This window comes from Rhamphochromis sp. 'chilingali' (genome assembly GCF_963969265.1).
Source record: "Rhamphochromis sp. 'chilingali' genome assembly, chromosome: 15".
NCBI classification, from domain to species: Eukaryota; Metazoa; Chordata; class Actinopteri; order Cichliformes; family Cichlidae; genus Rhamphochromis; species Rhamphochromis sp. 'chilingali'.
The window spans coordinates 18,106,358-18,127,865 of NC_137942.1; the positions used below are offsets into that span (position 1 = coordinate 18,106,358).

Genomic DNA, 21,508 nt, shown 5'->3' on the forward strand with positions numbered 1-21,508 from the left:
AACTGAGAGCAGTATCGCTTGCAGCCACATCACCTTCTCACTTCTGCATTCTGCACAGAAGTCCTATCTGTTTGAGTTCACGTCACAAAGCTAGTACAGCAATGACCATTTCTACTATGACTGCTGCTTCTATTCAGTGACACACACACACACACGGTGACATAAGTGGGTGTAAAGGTCATTTATTACAGATATTTAAAACCATTTCATTTCTCCTTGTCCACCAGCATCCGTACGGCACAAGTCGTTATTAAAAATGCCGAAGATGAAGAATGACAAGACTCAAAGTGGGGAAAAGGGCGAACAGCTGTTAATATAATGATGCCTGGTTTAAACGGTGCGTCTAACTTCATAAAAATATAAGGAGGAAAAAAGCTTTATTCAAAAGGCAGAAAAACAAAAATAAAAACAGAAAGCAGGTAGTCGTTCACCATGAAAATGGCTTCGATAATACTAAATACAAAAACACATGAAAAAGAAAAAAATCCCAGAGTTTCATGCGGTGCACTCGGAAAACAGACGAGAGAGAGAAACAGGTTAATAAATTAAACACACAAAATAAACAAGTGCACGGCATCCGTGACCTTTTTAGTGTTAGATGCAGCGCTCTTTGTCCCATCGCCTCCTGTTCTGGCTTTAGCTTTGATCCTAAAATGTTTTTTTAAAGGAATACATACATAATACCTGCATATGCACATCTATAAACAGATTCAAGTCCCTTTGTGGTGGATCTGTGGATGTCTGCCTCTCTCTGGTGTCCAAATATCTAATTATACTGACCTGAGGAGGTGGGGGAATTAAAAAGAGGACTGGACCAGCTGACTACTCATGTCTAATCTCACCTAGACTAAACCAACAGACCAAACGACGCCAGCATTTACAAACCGAGGTGATGTTTCAAACGTAACCTGCCCCCCTCTTCAAAACATAAGGAGAAAAACACCACACTCCCTTATATAAAAGGTACCTATAAGTCTGCACGTTTGTTCATGGTGACCAAGAAATGAGGCCTGGCTGGTGGGTCAGGCCGTCTTTGTGAGTCTTTTCTTTCCCCAGGTATGAGTGGTGGGAGGAGAAGGGGCAGAGTCAACAGAAGGACCAGAGAGGGGAAGTCTGGTTCTGTCTGATCACCGCTGTTTGAGAAGCGCTCTGTACATGGCGAAGCCCAGCACGGCAAACACTGTGGCGCCGACGCTCGCCCTCAGCCAAAAGGTGGAGTTCTTCAGGTCTGCCTGAGCCATGTGTCTGAGAGAAGAAGCAGGAAACACACAGAGAGCAGGTGAGAGGCTGGGAAAATACATGAATAGCAGAAAAGGGGAGCAGCTTAAAACACAATGACGAATCTAGTGCCACATTTTCCATCTGCTCGTAAAACCACAACGAGAGAAATTGCCAAATGACACAACAAAGTCATGTGTTTCCCCCTCTGGGTGAAAACTTCCCAAAGCCTGACCACATATGACGAATCCAAGGATCCTCTCATGGCAGCATGAAAGGGAAACACATGCCTTCTCTTGTCATTGTTTGTTTCAGTTTGGGATACGTAAAAAAGGGAAAGAGCAGAGTCTTAAAGAAGCACCTGCTATGTACCTTAAAGGATTGTTAAAATTATATGGAGCCCAGGTGGTGTCTAAACTAAATAAATTTGGTATTTCTAGTGCTGCTGATTGGATCATTTCTCTATAATTTGGCTTCATCTCCTCTCACAAAGGGCAGAGAACAGTTTTGATACAGAGCGCTTTAATTTAAATGAGGCGTAGAGTGAAATAAATCTCACACCTAAATATACCTGTGGCAACAATGAGGTAGGCAACGCATTATTTTAAGATTAAGCGCATGTGTGTACATGACACCACCTGAGCTTCATAGAACTGCGTTAACACTTCTAAAACAACAGACTGAGCTGGAAGGAAAAACAAGGTGAACTATGCAGCCTGCAATGACAGGTAAAAGCAACGGAGGAGGAGGGAGGAGAAAGGGAGTAACCCAAGTGCCCCGTATACATAATATACTGATTGTACAGCTTCATCAGAAATTTGAGAAGCTGATCTGGGGACAGACACGTCACCACTCAACCCTTCAAATGTCCTGTTACTCCCGTAGGATCCAAAGAAAAGCCAGACTCATGCTCCATCTACTGAAAAAAAGAGGAAAACGCCTCTGGCAGTAGATATCGACATGACTCTTATAGGTCAAAACCTGATAAACCTGCTGCCATTATGAGATACAGTCACATGCATGGAGTGTTCGCCCATCCTTCCACGGGTATAAAAATCAAACATCCCCTCTCTCTATGATTTCTGTTGTTACCTTTGTGGAGGAATTACTGGTTCAGCGGAGGCCTCCATAAAAGATGGACCCCACCTCCACGATGGAGATGGCTGAAACCTGCTGCTTCAGGCTGAAATCGTCCTCTGACAGCAGGCAGCTTGCCTCACCACCACCCCCACCCCACAAACTCCACCCAACCAGGCAGCCTCTCACACAGTCACAAAAGGAGTCAAATGCAGCAGGTGAAGCAGGGAGATACTTTGAATTTGTTAAACAATCAACACATTTATCACAGCCAGAACCGCTCAGTTAGTGATTAAAGCATGAAACCCGGTTCAAGCATCCTCCACAATGCAGCGGAAGTTTTCAGGGGCGGCAGTGGTTTCTACGAGAAACATTTTCCCTAACAACCAGCTAACACTTTCTTTCTAGGGATTTTTTTTTTTAAAGAAGGCGCAGTTTACTGAACATCAAAACTTTCTGTAAACATGTTTTAAACACAAATTGGTGTTGGCATAGTAAACGATGTTTGCTTGGTTGCTAGGCAGATAATTCATACTCCATCATACAATATATGCCAACATCTATTTTTAAACACGTGTTTATACTTTAGTCATTGTTCATTCATTTAGTGAAATCACTTACACAGGTTCTCATAATTGCAATTAACATGCAGCACGTCATGACACGCACAGTTACCTGTTAACTGAGTTGCCATAGCTACGGGATATATGCAAATAAGTATTGCACAGCAGGAAACCTGCACGTGGCCCTCAAGCTGTCATCTTATCAGAAGAATCTCTTCTTCAAGGAAGCGAGGTGAAAGTAATGACAGCATGTTGTCACGTGAGGAATCTGGACGGATGTTTTCATAAGACCGTTAAGAATCTTACTCTTCTTCCTGTTAAAAGCTAGTTTTTCCTTCCCGTTGTTGCCAAAGCGCTTGCTCATAAGGTGTCATATGATTGTTGGGGTCTTCTAGTTTTTTTATTGTATTATTGTAGGGTTTACCTTAGAATATAAAGCACCGTGAGGCAACTGTAGTTGTGATTTCACAACAACAGTTGTTGCTGTAGAAATAAAATGTAGACTCTGTCCCTAAGAGTTTATCCTTTGTTTCTGGCGTCGAATAAAGGATGGATGCACGTCCTTTACAGACTACAGTTTACACGGGGTCTGCATCTGCACTGCTGTCGTTTGCTTTTACCAAACTTCCATCAAAACTCCATTTCTGTGTGGACTCTACACCGTGCCTGTGGTCCGGTCACACGATGCTGGTCTGTGCAGGCATTTACTTAAAAAAATTTCAACTGTGGTTTTGTAGTCTGAATCAGTAGGAAATGGTGATGGCTATCTTTATAGGTTATCTGACCATCAACTCATTGACATAAATAGGCCTGCAAACACAGTCTATGGGCGGCTACTGGTAGAAAATCTATTTCCAGCCATCCTAATATCCTGTTTGCTCAGAAAAACATTCGCGTTTTGGTCTTTTTTTGTTTGCTTTTTAAACACTTGTTTGAGCTAAAAAGAATATAGTCAGGTTTGGTCTGACCCAACAGCACTTAAAAATATAGTCTTTAATCACAGGAGACGAAAAAAAAAACAAAAACCCGGAAATATTCACGAGGGAGACTGAAGCCGAAAAATACTATGTGTGGGGGAACTGTTTTTACATAGAATGAGGAAATGGCCACATATATGTGGTGCATACTGTATATACTTGGTTCTATATTACATTATATCCTCTTTAACAGTAAAAACTATTTAATACACTTTTTCAGCAAAATATATTTTCCCTTTTAGTTGATGTGAAGTAGTTATTTTGGTTATTTCTTCTTCTTTTAAAAAAAAAAAAAAGAAAAGAAAAAGGAAAAAAGTTTTTATTTATAACAATGACAAAAATACAATAAAATGGACCAATAAGATAAACAAAATACTAAAAAGTCATCTGTATCGCCCAGCTCCACCGAGTCCGAAAAGTAGGCCAAACACCACCTCTGAAACAAAAGCTTGAACACAATCACGATACCTGACCCACTTTCATTTCATATCTCAAACAAAAGCACACAAACACACCATAAACAAGCTGTATAGTTTGTTACCAAATAAAATAATAGTTTGTGTTCTTGGCGTGTTAGATTCTTTAACAACAGAGTATAAAGGATGGTCTGTACTTGTTACTCAGTTAATTTCTAATCTTAATGAGCACTTTGGCTCAATGCACCTTAATCTCGATGCTTGTAATCAATCAGAGCTGAAATGTTCCTTTAATGTTAGATTTTAGGTTGTCAGGCCCTCACTCTGCCTGATTAAGGTCACTGATAACAACTCCCAGAGACGATGTCGACACAAGGGTTAGTTGTTGGGTGCAACACTTCATCTAGCCCTGCCTGAGTGACTAACAATAATTTACAAAAATTAGAAACGTACGCACTCAAAACACATTTAAACACATTCACACCCGCAGTGTAGCTCAGCAAACCTGCACCATTAAATTCAAACACCAAGCTCACTACACTGTACAGACAGATGCAGAACCTTCCCCAACTGCCAGCAGATGGCAGTATTTCACAGAGGACTGAGGCATGCCCTTTAAGTACAGAGGCTGAAGTGAACAGGTGAGCCATGCAGATTAGCAGAGAGTGAACACATGCAAGAGGAAGAGGATGAGGGGCAGCCACAAACGTGTGCGTGAACACCTACAGAGTGGAAGGAAGAACACAAAGACAAGAAATAGAAGACAGGAGGGGAAAACAGGATGAAATGACCGAGTAATTGGAGAAGAACAAAAACAATCAAATTCAATCATTTAAACACATTTGATTTCAAACATCAGTTCATCAAGTCTTAACCCTTCAGGAGGACAAGAAACAGACTGGTTTAGTTTTTATTTTGCCCATTAAGAGCGATGCTTTTCAGACTAATGTCTCTCCTGTGGGCGCAGACTTCAAGGTTAAGAATGGAAATGGAAACAAAATGAGGCTGAAAACGTCACAAATAATCAAACAGCTGAAAGAGGAGCTGGAAACAGACGTAACAGGCTTTTGCTTTTTAACATACTTCTCTGTGAATGAAATCAAACATGCAAACATGTAGAGAGCAATGACGTTTTCATTTTGAACCACAAACAAACCAAAGAAATTGGTTGTTTCTCATTTTGTGCACACAAAGCCTGTTAGTCAGATTTACTGTCTGCATATCCACTGCAGGACAGGAGGGGGCACACGTGAGTCGGAGAAAAGCTCTAATACACACCTGGAATCATCAAAGTTCCTTTTTTATCATTCAAAATTCAGGCCAACATAAAAATTCTGTTCTTTAGTTTTAAAAAAATTCACAAATATAAAACGATCAGTTAACTGGGGCTGAAGTTTCTTTTACTGCATGTTAGTGTGGGAGTCAGTATTAGGAGCAGAGTTTGTGGTGCAAGCATCATGCATCGCAACACAGTCACACAGGTACCTCCCTGGCTACCACGCTGTTTGTTAGCTGGCACAGCACCGTCACAGCTCGCCGTGTCAGACTGTACAGAGAGCGACTCGGCTGCCTGGAGCTGGAGCAGAAAGCGAGATATCTGACATCATTTATAGGGAAGTTACTCCCAGCAGTCCTAAATCACAAGCAAAGAGTTCCTGCTTAAGAGCTTTTAACAAGACTTTTATTAATTCATTCAGAGAAATGCTGAGCGAAGACAGCAGGCCGTTAGGGTCTACAGACAGTTGTGTCTGGCCTGTGTCAGTGAATGTGAGAATAGTCAATATGCTGCATGTAAATTGATGTAATATTATTCCAAATGTGTTATGATTTTAAAGTTGGAAAAAGAACTTCTGGAATTTTAGGAAATGAACCATCTGCAGCATCAGAATCTGTCTGCAGCTGATAGAGATAAACTGACGTCACAGTTTAAGCTTGAATAGCACAAAATCCACACACAACTGCATCGACAGTCAAGCAGCTGGTTTTTGTGTCATTGCTACAGCTGCTAACTCTACGCATCCCTGACGACCTGCCTGAGAAAGTCTGAGGACGCATTTTCCCACACGGTGCAGAAGATTTAAAGACCTTCAGCTCTTATTCAGCTGAAACAATGACCTCTGGGAAACACGATCATCATTTGATAACAGAGATTAACTGTTAACTATATTATTATTAACTTTACTACTGCTAACGACTTCATCACTGTGTTTCTCATTGAGCAGAGAACAGCCTGCTCTGTACGAGTACTATAACCCAACCGTGGCAGGAAAAGCCAATAATTTATCAGCAGAAATATTTAAACATAACGTAAAACCAATAATGGTGTCCCCCTCTCCTTACAGTTGATATGCAGTGTAAACTGAACCAGTGGGGAACACTTAGGGAAAGCAGAGGAGCTGTCACTACCACCAGTGTTAGTGAGCTTGGGTAAAGCCTCTCTGCGTCCCATCGTGGAGGTCCAGCCCCAGGATCGGAGACAGAGAGGAGGAATGAGTCTATGTTAAACACTAGAGTTTATTTTGTGTATGAACCTGTTGAACACGACCGTGCGGAGTTGGGCCTTAATGCTGCGCAGCAGCTCCAACTTGAGGAGGTTCTGACAGAGGCAATATGTGCACCTGTTGCAGGCACACATGCAGTGGAGACGGGCGTGGCTGCAGAAAGATACACAGAAATGCGTGTATTCACCACCACGCCAACACACACACACACAAACACAGAAGGACACACACTCACAGGAGGAGGGACCAAAGCCTGACAGATGAAAAGCAATTACATTTGTTTAACTGCTAAACTACATCAAAGCATGACCTTCACTGTAATATGAAACCTGCACTGCTGTTGGTTACCTCAAACTCTTACTTTCATCCAATGGAATAGAATTACTGATATCTGTAACACAAAACGAGAGGAAAGGAGGGAAAACCACAAAACAGACATCACAACTAAAACAATCTCAGACTGACGTTTTGTCAGCTGCTTTTACTTTTAGATATTTCAGAGGCAGCTAAAACCAGAGAAAAACGTGGCTTATGCGATACGAGTTTTCAGAGACCACAGTCACCTGTAAATAACAGACAGCCACAGTGGTTTCAGCTGACCAAACAAACTATCTGCAGCTTCACTGCTGAGACAGCTGAATCACTGAACTTGCTACGCATTAAAATGTAGGTGTTAAACACCTTTAGAAACTACTGACGCCTGAGTGATGGGAGCTTATTGGTTTGACACAATAAACTTACCAACATTTACGCTACACAGTGAAGATCCGGGCAGTTTTGTAGAGTTGCACAGGAAGCCTGAGAGTTTACCACACAGCATGCATGATAATGCTACAATTACCAAGCGCTGTACGATTAAAATCAAAGTAAAAAATCAACACAACGCTGAGTTTAAAGCTCAGACTTTATTCTATTTCATCTAATAACTGAGTTAACGATAAGTCACCGGAGCAGTCTACTCTCTGGCTCTCAGCAGAAAGTCGCCTTTCAGTAAGCACTTCTGCTTAAATCTACTCAGACTAATGCTCTAGAGCGCAGCAGATCCAATGATTTCAGATTTTAGCCAATAGGATTTGTGGGCTGCTACAATGAGCTTTAACGGGCACATCCCTTAAGTGCCAATTAATTAAGCTACTGAAATCCAATCTGCTCAGAGAGCTTTGAGGACTTAGGACACCCTGCAGGGCCCATAAATGAAAGAACTGGCTGCAGTGTATTTCAGAGTGTCAAGTCTTCGCGTACTGACCGGTGTGATCGAATGATTGCAAAAATCATTGGGTTAAGGTCTAAACTGTAAAGTTTCAGTGCTACACAACACATTGAAGGCGGCTAGTATTCATTTTCCTAACATCACTGAGTGCTAAATGTCATAAAATCACCCAAGAGAGGTAAAAGAAGCATAAGTGGGAAAGAAACAGTGAAGACTGTAGCTGAATTTTAATGCTTACGGGTACATGGCCATGGTGGTGAGTCTAGTGTAGATGTCTTTGCTGGGTGCTTCGTTCGTGCTGCAGGTGAAAGGCTGGGGTGGGTGGAGCTTGTGTTTCCGGCAGAAGTCATGCGGCGACAGGCTGTAGTGCTGCCGCACCTCGTGCAGGTCCGACTTGGCGGCTATCACCACACACGGCGTCTTGCTGTCTATGAAGTATTGCTGCCAAACACAAGAACTCCGTGTCAGGAGGCAAGACTTTTAAAATAAGGCCTGATAAGACGCTCTCAGTTTACACACCTTGTACACTTTTGCGCAGTACTCAAACGAGCGAGGATTGTTGACGTCGTACACCAGGCAGACCACATCGCAGGCCAAGTCCGTCTCCGTCAGGAAGTCAAAATCCGGCATCACCTCGTGGAGCTTGTAGTGAGCAGGCAGGGCAGGGAGCAGGGACGGAGCAACAGAGCGTGCAGACGGAGGGATTAACATTTGTAATGCTGTAAAGCACTCAGATTATGTAACAGTAATCCAGCGAGCAGCTGATGACTCCTCAGAGTAAATGGATCTTACCAGCAGGTACTTCTCCTGACCGTAAACGTAAGTCGTGCTGATGGCATAGAAGGACTTGTGCTCTTCTCTAATCCGCCTCTGTCGCTGTGGAGGAAAGCAAAGCCAGTGTCGCCCGTCAACACTATTGTTTTATTTATTTATTTAATTTAGGGGGGGAAATCCTTTATTTTACATTATGTAGTTAATTTTTGATGATTTAGATTATGAATATAATCTCATTAAGAACGGCAAAATGTTATTAGGGGTCCAAGCTGTGTAAAAATGCACAGAACCATCCATCCAGTCTCTTCCTCTTATCCAATTCAGAGTCAAAGTGTGCATGTGTGACTCTTGAGTGCCATCCATCAATCAGTGACAGATGATGATGATAATAAAATGTTGATCCAGTGTTGAAAGTGAAACAGAGTTCACAATCAACACTGGATCTGTAAGCAAAATCAACAGAGCTGCAAGTCCTCCTGTGATGTGCTCCATGTAGACAGGGTAGGAAAAAATGGCTTAATTACGAGCTTTGCATTGGTTAGAATTTAGGCCTTACTCGTCATGGTGACCATTATCCTTAAATGCTGACAAGTTAATGTAAAAGTCCTGAAAATTAACCTTTTTTTTTTTTTATTACTCACCATTTGTAAGATCTGTACCTATATTCACTTCGTACATCCCACTTTATTTTGTACATATCGGAAACAGTTGCGATAGCTGCAGAATTAGCATGTTTCATAAAGTTTAACAGGCTTTCTGTTAATGATTTCCACTGACCTGCAGGTTCCTGCCGAGAAATGCTTGGAGGAAGCTGCTCTTCCCGCTGCCCCGTGCTCCTAAAACGTTGCAGCGGAAGACGCTGCGCTGGGTCTGCTTCTTCTGCAGGTCAATGCGCTTGTTACGGGTCACTGAAGGAAAAGGAAACATTTTTCTTGTAGCTTTATAATACAATTAGTAATATACAAAGCTGGCAAAAGTACAGAGATTCTGTACTTAACCGGATCTGAAATGTACTCAAGGTAAGTAAAATGAGCTCGTTGGAGGAAGTTTCTTTTTTGTGAACTGAACCTTGTGCTATTTTAACATAATGATGAAATAACATACATGCGAATACAATTTAATTATACTCAGCTTGGAAAATAAAAATTAAAAAAGGAAAATAAAAACATGCATCTCTCTATTTTCTGTTGGCTACATTGTAGATGGTGACTTTGCCTCAAAACAGGAAAATGAGCACAATGAGGGGATAAAGTGGATTCAGCAGGATCCCTAAAATCAGCAGTAATGGATCAAAACTCAACGATTTCTACTGTGCGCTGCAGTAAATTTTCTTCGTGTACAGACTGTGATCAGCTGACCTGCTGCTCTTTGTGGATGGACACGACTGAATTCAACCAGATGTCAGCAGATGTTTCACGAGTTGTCCTGGCTGATTTCCATCCTCTACACTGACAGTACACTGCTTATGCTGTCTTTATATTGGACTCCATAAATGAATCTCTGCTACACTTGATGTAACCTAACTCTGACTATGACTCCACAGCCACTGTGCAGCAGTCACAGGCTATACTTAACTCTAAATCCATCACAGTACTGCAAACTAACCTGTTTATCCTGCACTAACCTGCAGAGGATTTTCATGCAACCTTTAAAAAGCACAGTCTACCTCAGTTTGATTTGCAGCATGTTTTTCAATAATAATTTAAAAATATATATGTCACATGTACAGACCCTATATGTGATTTTGCTGATGTTTGTTGAGCTGATAAAAACACTGCTTTTGAAATTACCTGCCACTCCTTTTATTCTCCCTCATCAGTAGAGCTAGCTAGATGCGAAGCAGTGCAGCCACAACTTACAGACACCTGGAGTCGTTCCAGTGTTGCGGCAATAAATACATAATTCAATAAAAACACCCTCTCTTTAACCCCTGACTTTGGCACGCGTCATCTCTTTTTATGAGACATCCTCTGCTGATTAATAAACAAACAGGGCTGCCTTTAATCCGTTTCTGTTTAGGCTCAAACGTGTTTGATGTTTGGAGGTTTGCAGTGACAAAATATTAACTCAAATGCGTTAAAACCAAAGGTAATGAGCCTGTTTTTAAAATGTAAAGACTAGAAAGTACAGATATTTATTTAAAAATGTTGGGAGTAAAAAAACAAAAAAACTACTCAGGTAAAACACAAATACCTGAAAATTGTACTTAAGTACAGTAACAAAGCATCTGTACTTTATTACTTCCCACCTCTACCTACCTGTAATTGCAGCCGCTTGGGATTCCTGCTCATAGATGATAGAGTAGCCGAGGTAGCCCAAGTACTCCAAACTACGCTGCACATCCAGATATGTTGTTAACCTACCAAAGGAAAGGAAGAGAAGTGAGAAGATTTTACATGACTGAGAAGTGCCTGTTAATCTGTCCCAGCGTGAAGTTTTTCAGGGTGCATGAAGTTAAAACAGATGCGTAACAATATGCACACTCACGTCCACTGGGAGAGGTATCCCTGGTATGTGAGCCATCCCTGTTCATTAGTGCAAACTGTGTTGTTTACATCTGGACCCCAGGGCATGTAGGGAAACACTTTGAACAAGTCTTTCACCTCCTCTGGCGACAGCGCGCAGTCTCTGTCCTGGAAGACCACAGAGACAAACACACACAAACTCAACTGAGCACAGAAAGGTTCATCTTGCTGAAATCTAGTCGTAAATATGGAAATAAAAGTGCTAAGGGAAAAAACAAACAAAACAAACATGACCACTCACTTTGTCATGCTTGTCAAAGACACTCTGAAGAAAGAGGTAAGCGTTGTGGTTAAGCTCCGTGGTGCAGTCTGGAGGGATCTTTATCCTGGTATAAAGAGAAGGAACAAAAACATACGTTTTGGTGAATTTGCAGCTTTCTGGTTTTATTCAGGTACCTGCTTTTTTCTCCACTTCTTGCTTTAAATTGAACACCTCTCAAAGTGACATGCAAACTAATCTGCACTCACAGGGGGAACAGGTACTCCTGCGTGAGCTCCAGGTCATCGTCATAACCGAACCTCCTCAGCACGGTCCATGTGGTCTCGTGCCGACCTCGCTGTATGAAGAGGGTGTGCAGGAAGAGGAAGCCTGCAATTAAAAAAAAAAAAAGAAAAAAAGTGGACACAATTTGAGAGAGAGGGTGAACACTCAGAAAAGTGATTCAGACAGTACAAATTATGTTCACAAAGCCACCAAGTATGAGAAACACATAAAAACAAAGGAAGAACGGGGCAGTGTCCGACCTTTGAGCGTGAGCCCGTTGTCTTTGACTCCATCCATCATGTTTCTTCTGACCACGTTCTTTACGTCCTCTAACGCCTGGGGTGCCAGTGGTGTATTGAAGCATGTTCTCTACATGCATACACAACATATATGCAGTTTTCAGATGCTGCTGCTGTGACATGTGTTGTTATGAGCACATCGTTTCATGTCAAAGCCCATCTCCCTAAACCCGTTACAGGTTGTTTTCCTCATATACAAACAGACCAACGCTGAACCTTACACCGTCTCAGTACTCACAATCTAACAAACAGACGCTGATGTTATTAAAGAGGAAAACATTACCTGAAAGAAGTTGAGCTCGCTGTCATTAAGGGTGCCGTCATTGTCCAGGTCAGAGATTTTAAATATCCTGGTTAAAGCCTTAATGCATGAAGGCTTCAGCTGTAATACAGGAGAAAAACCATTTTTTAGGAGACAAAATGCACTTCTATGATGCACCAAGATTTAAATCTGCTTTTCTTATTTCCTTAGCTTTACTCTTGATCTCCAACATAAAAACAGGCCACAGTGAGGATAAAATACATGAAGAACAGATTTAGGTGATTCTTGCACAGTTGCAGAGTTTATGACGAGTGTAATCAAAGGATAATGCCGTCTCAGACCTACAGCCTGGTCGGTGTATCCCTGACGACCTAGTGAAAAATCTTTTCTAGTCTGCTCGTGAGTGGTTGCTACTTGTTGCCAGCTGAAATCGGTCACAAAGAGGATGCACTTAAAACTTCCTTGCGATTGGTTGCCAACAGATTGACACGGCTGCCCATAGTTTCCACAGGTAACTCCACCAGGTTTCTGAAAGCTGCAAACCAACATTTCCATTAAAGCTACCTGTGTTCAACAAGTCAGAACCCACCTCCTTCTCCTCTGGGCAGTACAGGGGTCCTGTCGGGTGGAGAACGGCCTTCTGGGCGTAGTAGAACAGCTCGGAGATATTCTTCAGGTTTTTTGCAGAGCACTGAGAGAAAAACAGGCCGCCTTATTTTAAACTTTTATTTACCAGGAAGTGAAACTCTTGAGATTGAGAATCTCTTCTCCAAGAGTATGATGGGTATGACGAAGGCATGGCTGACAGAACATGCTTTTCATTAGCCGGAGGTTTGAACCCAGAGCCCTAACCGTGAGGCAGCAGAGCTAACCACTGACCCACTGTGCAGCTCAGGTTACCATGTTGTTATGAATGGTTTCCAATAAACAAAAAATAAATGAATAGAAAAAAGCTGAATGCATGAAGTAGGTAATACTAAAGGATGGAAATTCTGAACATTATACGGGGTACTGCAGTCCATATAAAAAACTGACTTAAAATGCAGCTTACTGTCCAAATAATTCTGATCATTTCCCCTTAAAAACATCTCATTTGGGGGGGTTGAGTAAATGCAGACTTTTATCTTAAACATGATTTTCTAAAAAGCTTCATAAAGACTGTACTTTAAACTGTGCTGCTGCTTTTATTTTTGACACAGTTATATCTGAAATCTAAGCACCTCACAGGATCACATATTTCTCATAGCAGAGTGACTGACCCCAGTCTGTTCCCACTGTGTATGTGCTGTCCCTCACGTCCACCATGCGTCCCTCTTTTAACCTCGTAACTAAGCCAGCTCAGAAGGGCAGGACTGAGCCGTCGCAGGCGGCAGAGGGAAATTTGAATAAACGCAGAGGGAGGCAGATTCCCATTCCCTCGCTCCATGACAGCCGAGCCTCACGGCACATTCACAGTCAGTCAGCAGGCCGTGGCCCCGGAGCGTGGTAATATAAATCTATTCAGGTCTCAGAGTGTATGTGCAGTCAGGATCTGGATTGCACTCTAAGAGCAGCTGGGGGTCAATCTGTCCTCCGCACAGGTTGTCTCACTCTGACACACTCTGCCAGTATTGGATTTTCAATCAGCCTTTTAAACTTTATTTGCAGTTTCACTGCTCTCAACAGTTTCATCAGACTTTGACATTTAACTGAGTGGGACCTCCAAACAGCCTCAATAGACCCAATCATAGTATGAGTCCAAGTGTGTGTGTCTGTTTGTATCACTTTTGCTTTACCTCTACACACGTCTCAATATCCTGGTATTGATTCATGATTGGCAGGATGGTCTCCATGCTGCTGTGCTCCACCAGGTCTGACTTGTTCCCCACAAGAATCAGTGGCACCCTGCAGTGAAGCCATTTATTACAGAGCAGCAACAATCAGCCAATCAACAGAAAATCAGACTAAAGCTAATTAGATCATGTGTTTTAATCATTGCTTTAAAATCTGCAGTTGGTTGCAGATATCTAAAGGGAAGGATTTTCCAGCCTCATTAAAAAAAAAAAAAAAAAAAACTGTAAACGTGTTTATTCTGGTTGGAAGAAGAGAAAAATTAAACTACAATTTTTGACACTGTATAGACCAAACACTGAATAAGTTAAGTTAGAAAACGGTCGGTAGATGAGCTGATGATAAAAATAACCGTTAGCTGACGTACACACCTGCTGTCTTTGTCCGTTCTGTCGTTTATGAGAGGAATCCAGTGGCTCGTCACCTGGGGAAGGAACACACAATGACAAACATGCAGCACCAACACAAAGGTTTTCATTTAAATACATGCCTGGAATAACAAAGGTAACCCAGTCTGATGAAAGTACTGCAATATATTTGCAGAGTAATTCAGTCTGTGTCTATGGCAACCATCCCAGTAAAAGCTACTGGAAGTGCAAATCAAACATTTCTGCCGCAGTGTCACATTAAAAGCTTTTACCTGGTGAAATATGATCTGACTTTTATTATGAGGGATGCCAGTGACCACCGTGGTGTTTAATGGTATTGGAGTTGTTGCTGGCTCAGGAGGTAGTGCTGTATATCTCAAATGGGATTAATGAAGTATTCTGATTCTGATTCTAAAACAGCTTCATTTTTGTGTGTGTGAAAGGATGAATGTGAGCTTTAGTGTAAATAACTTCTTCTTTTGGCTTCTCCCTTAAGGGGACGCCTTCATCTCACCCTGTCACACCAACCACTGCATGTCCTCCTTCACTACATCCATTACTCTTCTCTGACGTCACCCCAAGATAACATTAAAGATTGTTTATGGACAGTAAAATAATAACAGCAACCAGCTTTTGCCAACTTCTTACAAAGAAACCAACTTATGTCGAGATGAAAAAGCAAGTCGAGCCAAACAAGAGTAATATGAAACATAAGTACGCTGACACCAGGCTCACCTTCTCAATCGACTTCTTGTTGTTGACTGAGTAAACTATGCAGATCACATTAGCCTAAGAAGAGAAAAAGCAACATTATGAAGCACACATCAACAATATGCAGCACAAACAGGGCAAAGCAAGAATGAAATAACACCGACCTTTGATATTTCCTGATACAGCTGCTCATCTGACTGCTCTGCTTCTGTGCAAAAGGAAAATTAGTACAGTATTATGTTACCTAACACCTCTTGTGCTCACTTTGTTTTTCTCAAATAAAAATGGAGACACTTTCATGACCTACATCTTGAAACCCAGTGGAACAGATAAGAGGTGCAGCCACGCACAAAATGATGTCAGCTGAACACTCAATACTTCCTTGTATCGGAAGGATTTGAATGGGCTTTTTTTTATTAGCTACACTGTTCTTGTGTCAGTTTGAAAGACTGTGTGTAAAGGGGGGAGATACCCGAGTAGTCCACAATGTGTGTGGGCACCCTCTCCGGGGTGACATCGGCTGGGATGGTGATCTCTTCAGCTCGGAGTGGAACCTGGAAAACAGGACAATGATGTCAAACAATGATAAAATGACGGTCAACAGTGAACATTCAAAAGGAGGCTTTTAACCATAACCACAGTGCCTCATCACACATACCTCATCTGGAAACTCCTCACTGACTAAAGACATAATCAGGGACGTCTTCCCCACCTTAGCTGTAGAGCACAACAAGAAAAAGACAGAACAGGGTCATTAACATGCAAAAACGCTCTGCCATTTTCATGACAGATCCTGGTGATGTGTGAAATGACAGGAACAGATAAGAGCAGCTGAAGAGCTGCAGCCAAGTGCCACCGATCACAGCTGAGCGCTCACTAAAGGCCACCATCCAGTGAATCCAGAACATCGAGAGGTAACGCAGTCTGCAAATAGGCCTGCACTGGAAAGGCAGGTCAAAGAGCTACACTGTTATGTGAATAAAACATCCAGAAATGATGAAAGTAAAGTCATGCAAAGTCATGTAAATGAGTAGTTTTAAACTCAAATTAGTGTAGATTTAGTAGGATTTAAGATGTTAAGGTGTGGTAGTCCACACTGTTGCCTCACAGCAAAAAAGCTCCTGAGTTAAACTCCATGTATGTTAATCTGGCCGGAGCCTTTCTGTATGGAGTTTGTATTTTCTCCTAGGGCTGTTCGATATAACGATATATATCGGATGACGATATAAAAAGGTCTATCGTTTCATTTTACGCTATCGTTTGTTTCGTGGTGTCGCAAAAAAGGCTGTTTACGAGTGGCTATATTAATTTCCTTAAAGTTCTCTCTTTCTCTTATATTTAATATAACCACACTACAGACGGACAAGCGCCTGTTTTTATGCGTTGTGGTTAGCAACAACGACGGTAACAGCTACATGACGCCCAGCTGGAAACACTTCCCGCAAGTCGAGCTGCCCGAGATTCACAGAATTTACAGAAAATGTTACATTTTTGTGATTTATATTGTTATCGGGACGATAGAATTCTTATATTGGGATATGAGATTTTGGTCATGTCGCACAGCCCTATTTTCTCCTCGTGTCTGTGTGGGCTCTCTCTGAGTACTTTGGCTTCCAACCACAGTCAGAGACATGCAGTTAGTGGGGTTAAGGTAATTGCTGATTCTAAGTTGTTATTGTCTGTCTCTCTGTGTTAGCCCTGTGATGCACTGAAGACTTGTCCAGAGTCTGCTCCACCTCTCGCCCTACGATCGCTGGGATAGGCTGCACATTTACAAAATATAAAAAATAAATGTACGGGTATAACAATCAAGGTAAACAGCCGACAACAACATGATCTGTCTCACACACAGGACGTGGCCATTGCCATTTTGTTAATACAGGCAGTATTTATCAAGAAAAACCTCAAACTCTAGATCTAAGGACTGGGAGTGAAATGATGTGTTGACTGAACGATTAGTCGAATCCCACAATGCAATAAATGAAGCCAAAACACCCTGAAGCATGAGTGTTTTACAGCTTTGGAAATGTGGCGATTTGCTTTTTTCCAGCAAACTTACTTTTGAATCGTGAGTTGGACAAAGCTACCACTTCCCTGACATCACTGCTGATTCCTGTGACAGCATATTTTTTATATTTGTTCATTTTTATAGAAGTTAACAGTCAATTGCAATTATTTGAAACTGCAGCCCTGCGTTTCCCTGCCACTTGCCTCTCGGTGTGTTCACAGTTAATCTCACAACCTGAACTTCATAACACACAGGCTGGCACGTAGCTTTCTGGCTGCACCTCCTTAAGCACTAACTCTCCTAAAGTAGCAATGTGTGCCATCCTGAAGAGCCACAACTTGAATATAAATAGTACTGTCAACATGTGTGCTCAAAAGAGAACAAACAGACACTGTGAAACACGCAGGGTGGGACATGCTGGCTTTACAGGTAATTTCAAAGTCCTTCAAAAGGTCAGGATCTGTAAACATGCAGCTGTTTACCCATAATATCCTCTGCCATGTAAAACTGGCACATTTGGTCAACAAACAGCTCTTCAAAATAAAAGTTCAAATCATTTATTTAAGCACTGTGATAGATGAGCAGCCAGTGTGCCAAGCTGTCCAATGTATGCTGCAATAGGCAAGGTGAACCTTGATTGTTTAAGCAGAAGAAAAATGGATGGATGGATGATTTATTTAATATCTTCTGCTTCAAGCTTCCCGGTTCTGAAGCTCTGGGTCCAAAAAAAAAAAAAAAACAAGAGTAAAGTGAGGAGATCACTTTGGGCTTCAGGTAGTTTACGTGAACCATTTTACAAGACAAAGAAATAACATTTGACAAACAGTGAACATTAACATTTTCATTTGCTGTAGTTTTTTTCTTGCTAAATGTATTAAACTATATTTTATTTTGACTTATTAAATAAGATATTTTGCTTCATTGTACTTAGGGCTGCCACGATTTGTCGACTAGTCACGATTACGTCGACTATCAAAATCGTCGACGACTGATTTAATAGTCGACGCGTCGTTTGAAGCTTTGTAAGATCACAAAAGACGCAGGAATAAGTGGCAGGATTTAAGAGTGTAATAACGGACTGAAACAGAAGATGGCAGCATTGCATGTACAAGGATGTCAGCTACCGTTAAACCCCGAAGAAGAAGAAGAAGAAGCAGCTGTGTCCCAGAATTCATAGCGCGGCCCAGCGCAGTTTCCAACAATGGCGGCAGCTAGTTAGTTTTAATGTTACTCTTATTATTCTTTCTGGGTCACAAAATAAACGTTTAACATATTTTCAGGCGAGAATGTAGCTGTGTAAACCTCAAATATCTGCTCAGTTTATCAGGACACCACATATTTTCAAAAGCGCTCCGACGTTTTCGGAGACATCTGTTACCCACTAGCTCGTTAGCGAGCCGGGGGCTAGGCTCACTAGCGCCGTGAGAACACCGGACTCCCCGCAAATCGTTTTCAAACCCACCGCCGTCTTTCGCTACTCAGGTTAAATATATATATGAGTCACTTAGATAACTTAAAATGTTATTGTTTGGCTTTTTTTTAGTATTTTATTTGTTCCTGAGTAAATCAGTTTGTCTGAGATTAAAGTTATAGTTTTTACACAGCTGTCCTGTTATATTTTAGATAGCAAGGAGTTTATTAAACTTCACCGAAACAATCTGCAAATTTCATTAAAATTTAATAAACTATCATCTTGTCTTTATTTTTAGTTAGCACAGACCTTAAACACTTAAAGCTGTAAGCTAATGATAGTTATAAGAGCAGATTCTGCTGGTGCAATAAGCTGTAGTTTTACGTCCAATGGATGATGATCTGATTAGTCGACTAATCGCAGAAATAATCGGTGACTAGTCGACTATCAAAATAATCGTTTGTGGCAGCCCTAATTGTACTACATAGATGTTAATATTTTTTTAATAAGAGATAAAGGTTTTTGTAATAGCAGTGCGTTTAGATTCTTTCACCCTCTTTCTCTTGTGTAGTTTTTATGTGAAATTTCTTTATAATTCCTGTATTTTTTTTAAACAAGCTTAAATATTTATTCTGTTTATTCAAACTATTTTACTATCGACTGTTTCATTTCAACAAGAACTTCCCAACTTTTGAAATGAATAAAGTATTTCTTACCTTATCTTATCATGTGTTATGTTATCTTAAGCCAACAAAACTTTTTATACCACAGAATGACCTTAACTTCAGGGTTTTCCCAGAAGTCTTTGAATTCCTGTGATCTTTGTCACAGCTCAAACTTTCAGACACTCTTACACCATCTAATCGGCACAATAGCCCTTCAATCACTTAATAATACAGAACTATCAGAATATGTCACCTACAAAAATACAATTAAAGAGGCCCAAAAAAAAAATCATGATTCACATATTTATTATACCCTGCGATGTCTGGGGGTGTTTATTACCACTTAATTACTTCTCTGCTTTGCTTACCAAGGCTGTATTCCAATTAAGAGCACTTTAGTTAATAAACTCCGTTTACATCCTCCTAAATCCTCATCGCTTGACTCCGATAAGCCAAATTACAGTAATTAACCAATTAAAGCAACTGTAGTTTTTTTTGTTTTTTTTTAAAATACAAATACTTGTATCACATCTAATCTGTAGTATTGATATTCTGTTTTAGGACTCTTTAGAACACACAGAGGTTTGCCTTCAGATCACTATCATGTTAACAAATACTACAATAATATGTTAAACCACCCTCACTGACTTGTAATTGTTCTGTTTGTGCATGTGTAACAGAGTCATAAATAACATTGTTATAATTACACAAAATGTGTTCTAAACCCCCAAACTTCTCCTTTTATACCTGACTTTTAGGACCTCCAAGCCTGTAGTTGTGTTCATTATCAGTTAGAGCCCCTCCTCATTCTTTTCTTCTTCTTTGGTGCAATACTATAAATACAGTGTACCCCTTTTGCCTCTGCCCTTTTTCTACAATTCCCCTGTGGGAGAGGAGCTGGAGTGGGCAAATTATTTACTTGGAGGTCTTTCTTTCTTTTACCTTTTTTATCAGACACAACGCAGAATCACACCGGTTACACATGCATGGTTTCAGACTCTCCCTGAATCCCATTACACATACTTTGAGAATGACTCACAAGCCAAAAAATGGTACACAAACATTTTCTACAGATATCAACATAAAATAGTTAAAGTGATGTCCATACTCCAAACTGGACTGTTTGGCTCATATTTTCCCTTCAAATAAGAAGCAGCGAGCCGAGCAGTGCATGTAAGACCTGATAAGGCAGCTGTCATGCACCATGTGATAATGATTTGGCCGCTCGACATAAACAAAGCCTGCTATTTATTCTAATAACAGGACCAGTCGAAGTGTGTGATTATCAAGCTCTGTGGGACAATGAAGCTATTCCGCTGACCCTCGCAGCTCATCACACGATATGTAACTGATACAAAGTAGCTGTAGCTACTAGCATATTAGCTAGTGAAGATTAAAGAAGTTGCTACTTACGCTCCCCTACAAGGAGTATCCTCACGTCCTTCCTCATGTTGGCACTTGTTTTCCTGCACAGAGGACCGTCTTTATTGTTTCATGTAGACCTCTGGATGCCGTCCTCCTCCTTAGGCAGTTAACTACCGTTGGGCCCTGCCGCTGTCAAACACTCCGCGCCTTTGTAGGACAAAACGGACGGACACTTTTCGGGTCCTGCTCGCAATTTTCCGCACGCTTCTGCTGAACTTATTGCTTATCCGCTGGACAGAAAGACAACGTTTAATGCAGTATGTGTCACATATCTCTGTAAGCGCACGTTAATCGCTCTCTTGAAGGCGCTGGCAGAGGATTTCGCAGTGGATGGTTCACGGGCATGCCCGACCTACAAGACCGGGTATCTACGGCAAGCCAGACAGGACAAAACGCGCACCAGAAATTTTAAAAACATGAAAAGAAAACACTCTGTGCTGCTCCCTGGATTTAAAACGTGGAAGTGCAATGATTTGGCGTCTCCTGCCTGTCCAAATAAAATATTAAAAATTAAAACTTTACTAAAACAAGCAGCAAACAATATACCTGGTTTTATGTGGTTGATGACTGCTTTATAATGATATCTATATTTCTTACCTTTTGTGAACAGCTTTACACGTTAAACAGCTCAGCTACTATTTTCCCCAAAACAGGATATATGGACAAAGCTGGATGAAGTGTTTTCATGCCAAGGCATCGTAGTTTCTGTCAGGCAGCCTGTTATATCAGTGCTGAGGTTTTCCATCCAGCCATGTTCTTCCACATTCAGGGTGTTTATGGAAGC

The 21,508-nt window shown here is 41.2% G+C and overlaps 1 protein-coding gene across 4 annotated transcripts; it reads right to left on the reverse strand.

Moving 5' to 3' along the window:
• Window positions 1–159: 159 nt before the first annotated feature.
• On the reverse strand, window positions 160–21,096 carry rhot1a (ras homolog family member T1a). 4 transcript variants are annotated; one of them, XM_080904421.1, is made up of 21 exons: window positions 20,713–21,096; window positions 15,874–15,932; window positions 15,688–15,769; window positions 15,380–15,423; window positions 15,240–15,293; window positions 14,508–14,560; window positions 14,082–14,190; window positions 12,896–12,997; window positions 12,328–12,426; window positions 12,006–12,114; window positions 11,730–11,850; window positions 11,503–11,587; window positions 11,224–11,369; window positions 10,995–11,095; window positions 9,514–9,644; window positions 8,755–8,838; window positions 8,482–8,604; window positions 8,201–8,403; window positions 6,783–6,905; window positions 5,729–5,827; window positions 1,256–4,973 (listed from the first exon to the last, which is right to left on the reverse strand). In XM_080904421.1, exons 1-21 carry the CDS (start codon window positions 20,747–20,749, stop codon window positions 4,907–4,909), a joined length of 2,031 nt encoding a protein of 676 aa, XP_080760547.1. In that variant the 5' UTR covers window positions 20,750–21,096; the 3' UTR covers window positions 1,256–4,906. The 4 variants fall into 4 exon arrangements, with proteins under 4 accessions (XP_080760545.1, XP_080760544.1, XP_080760546.1 ...); XM_080904419.1 differs by lacking the exons at window positions 1,256–4,973; window positions 5,729–5,827 and adding an exon at window positions 160–1,245 and having other exon boundaries at window positions 15,380–15,420; XM_080904418.1 differs by lacking the exons at window positions 1,256–4,973; window positions 5,729–5,827 and adding an exon at window positions 161–1,245.
• Window positions 21,097–21,508: the final 412 nt, after the last annotated feature.

What these genes read in the sequence shown, in the direction of transcription:
- rhot1a (XM_080904421.1), bottom strand. Translation starts at nt 20,749, where the DNA reads ATGAGGAAGGACGTGAGGATACTCCTTGTAGGGGAGC. An exon ending in AGAACGGACAAAGACAGCAG is followed by an intron (nt 14,191 to 14,507) that starts GTGTGTACGTCA and finishes GCTTCACTGCAG; the next exon opens with GGTGCCACTGATTCTTGTGG. An exon ending in TTCTCGGCAGGAACCTGCAG is followed by an intron (nt 8,839 to 9,513) that starts GTCAGTGGAAAT and finishes TTTCCTCCACAG; the next exon opens with CGACAGAGGCGGATTAGAGA.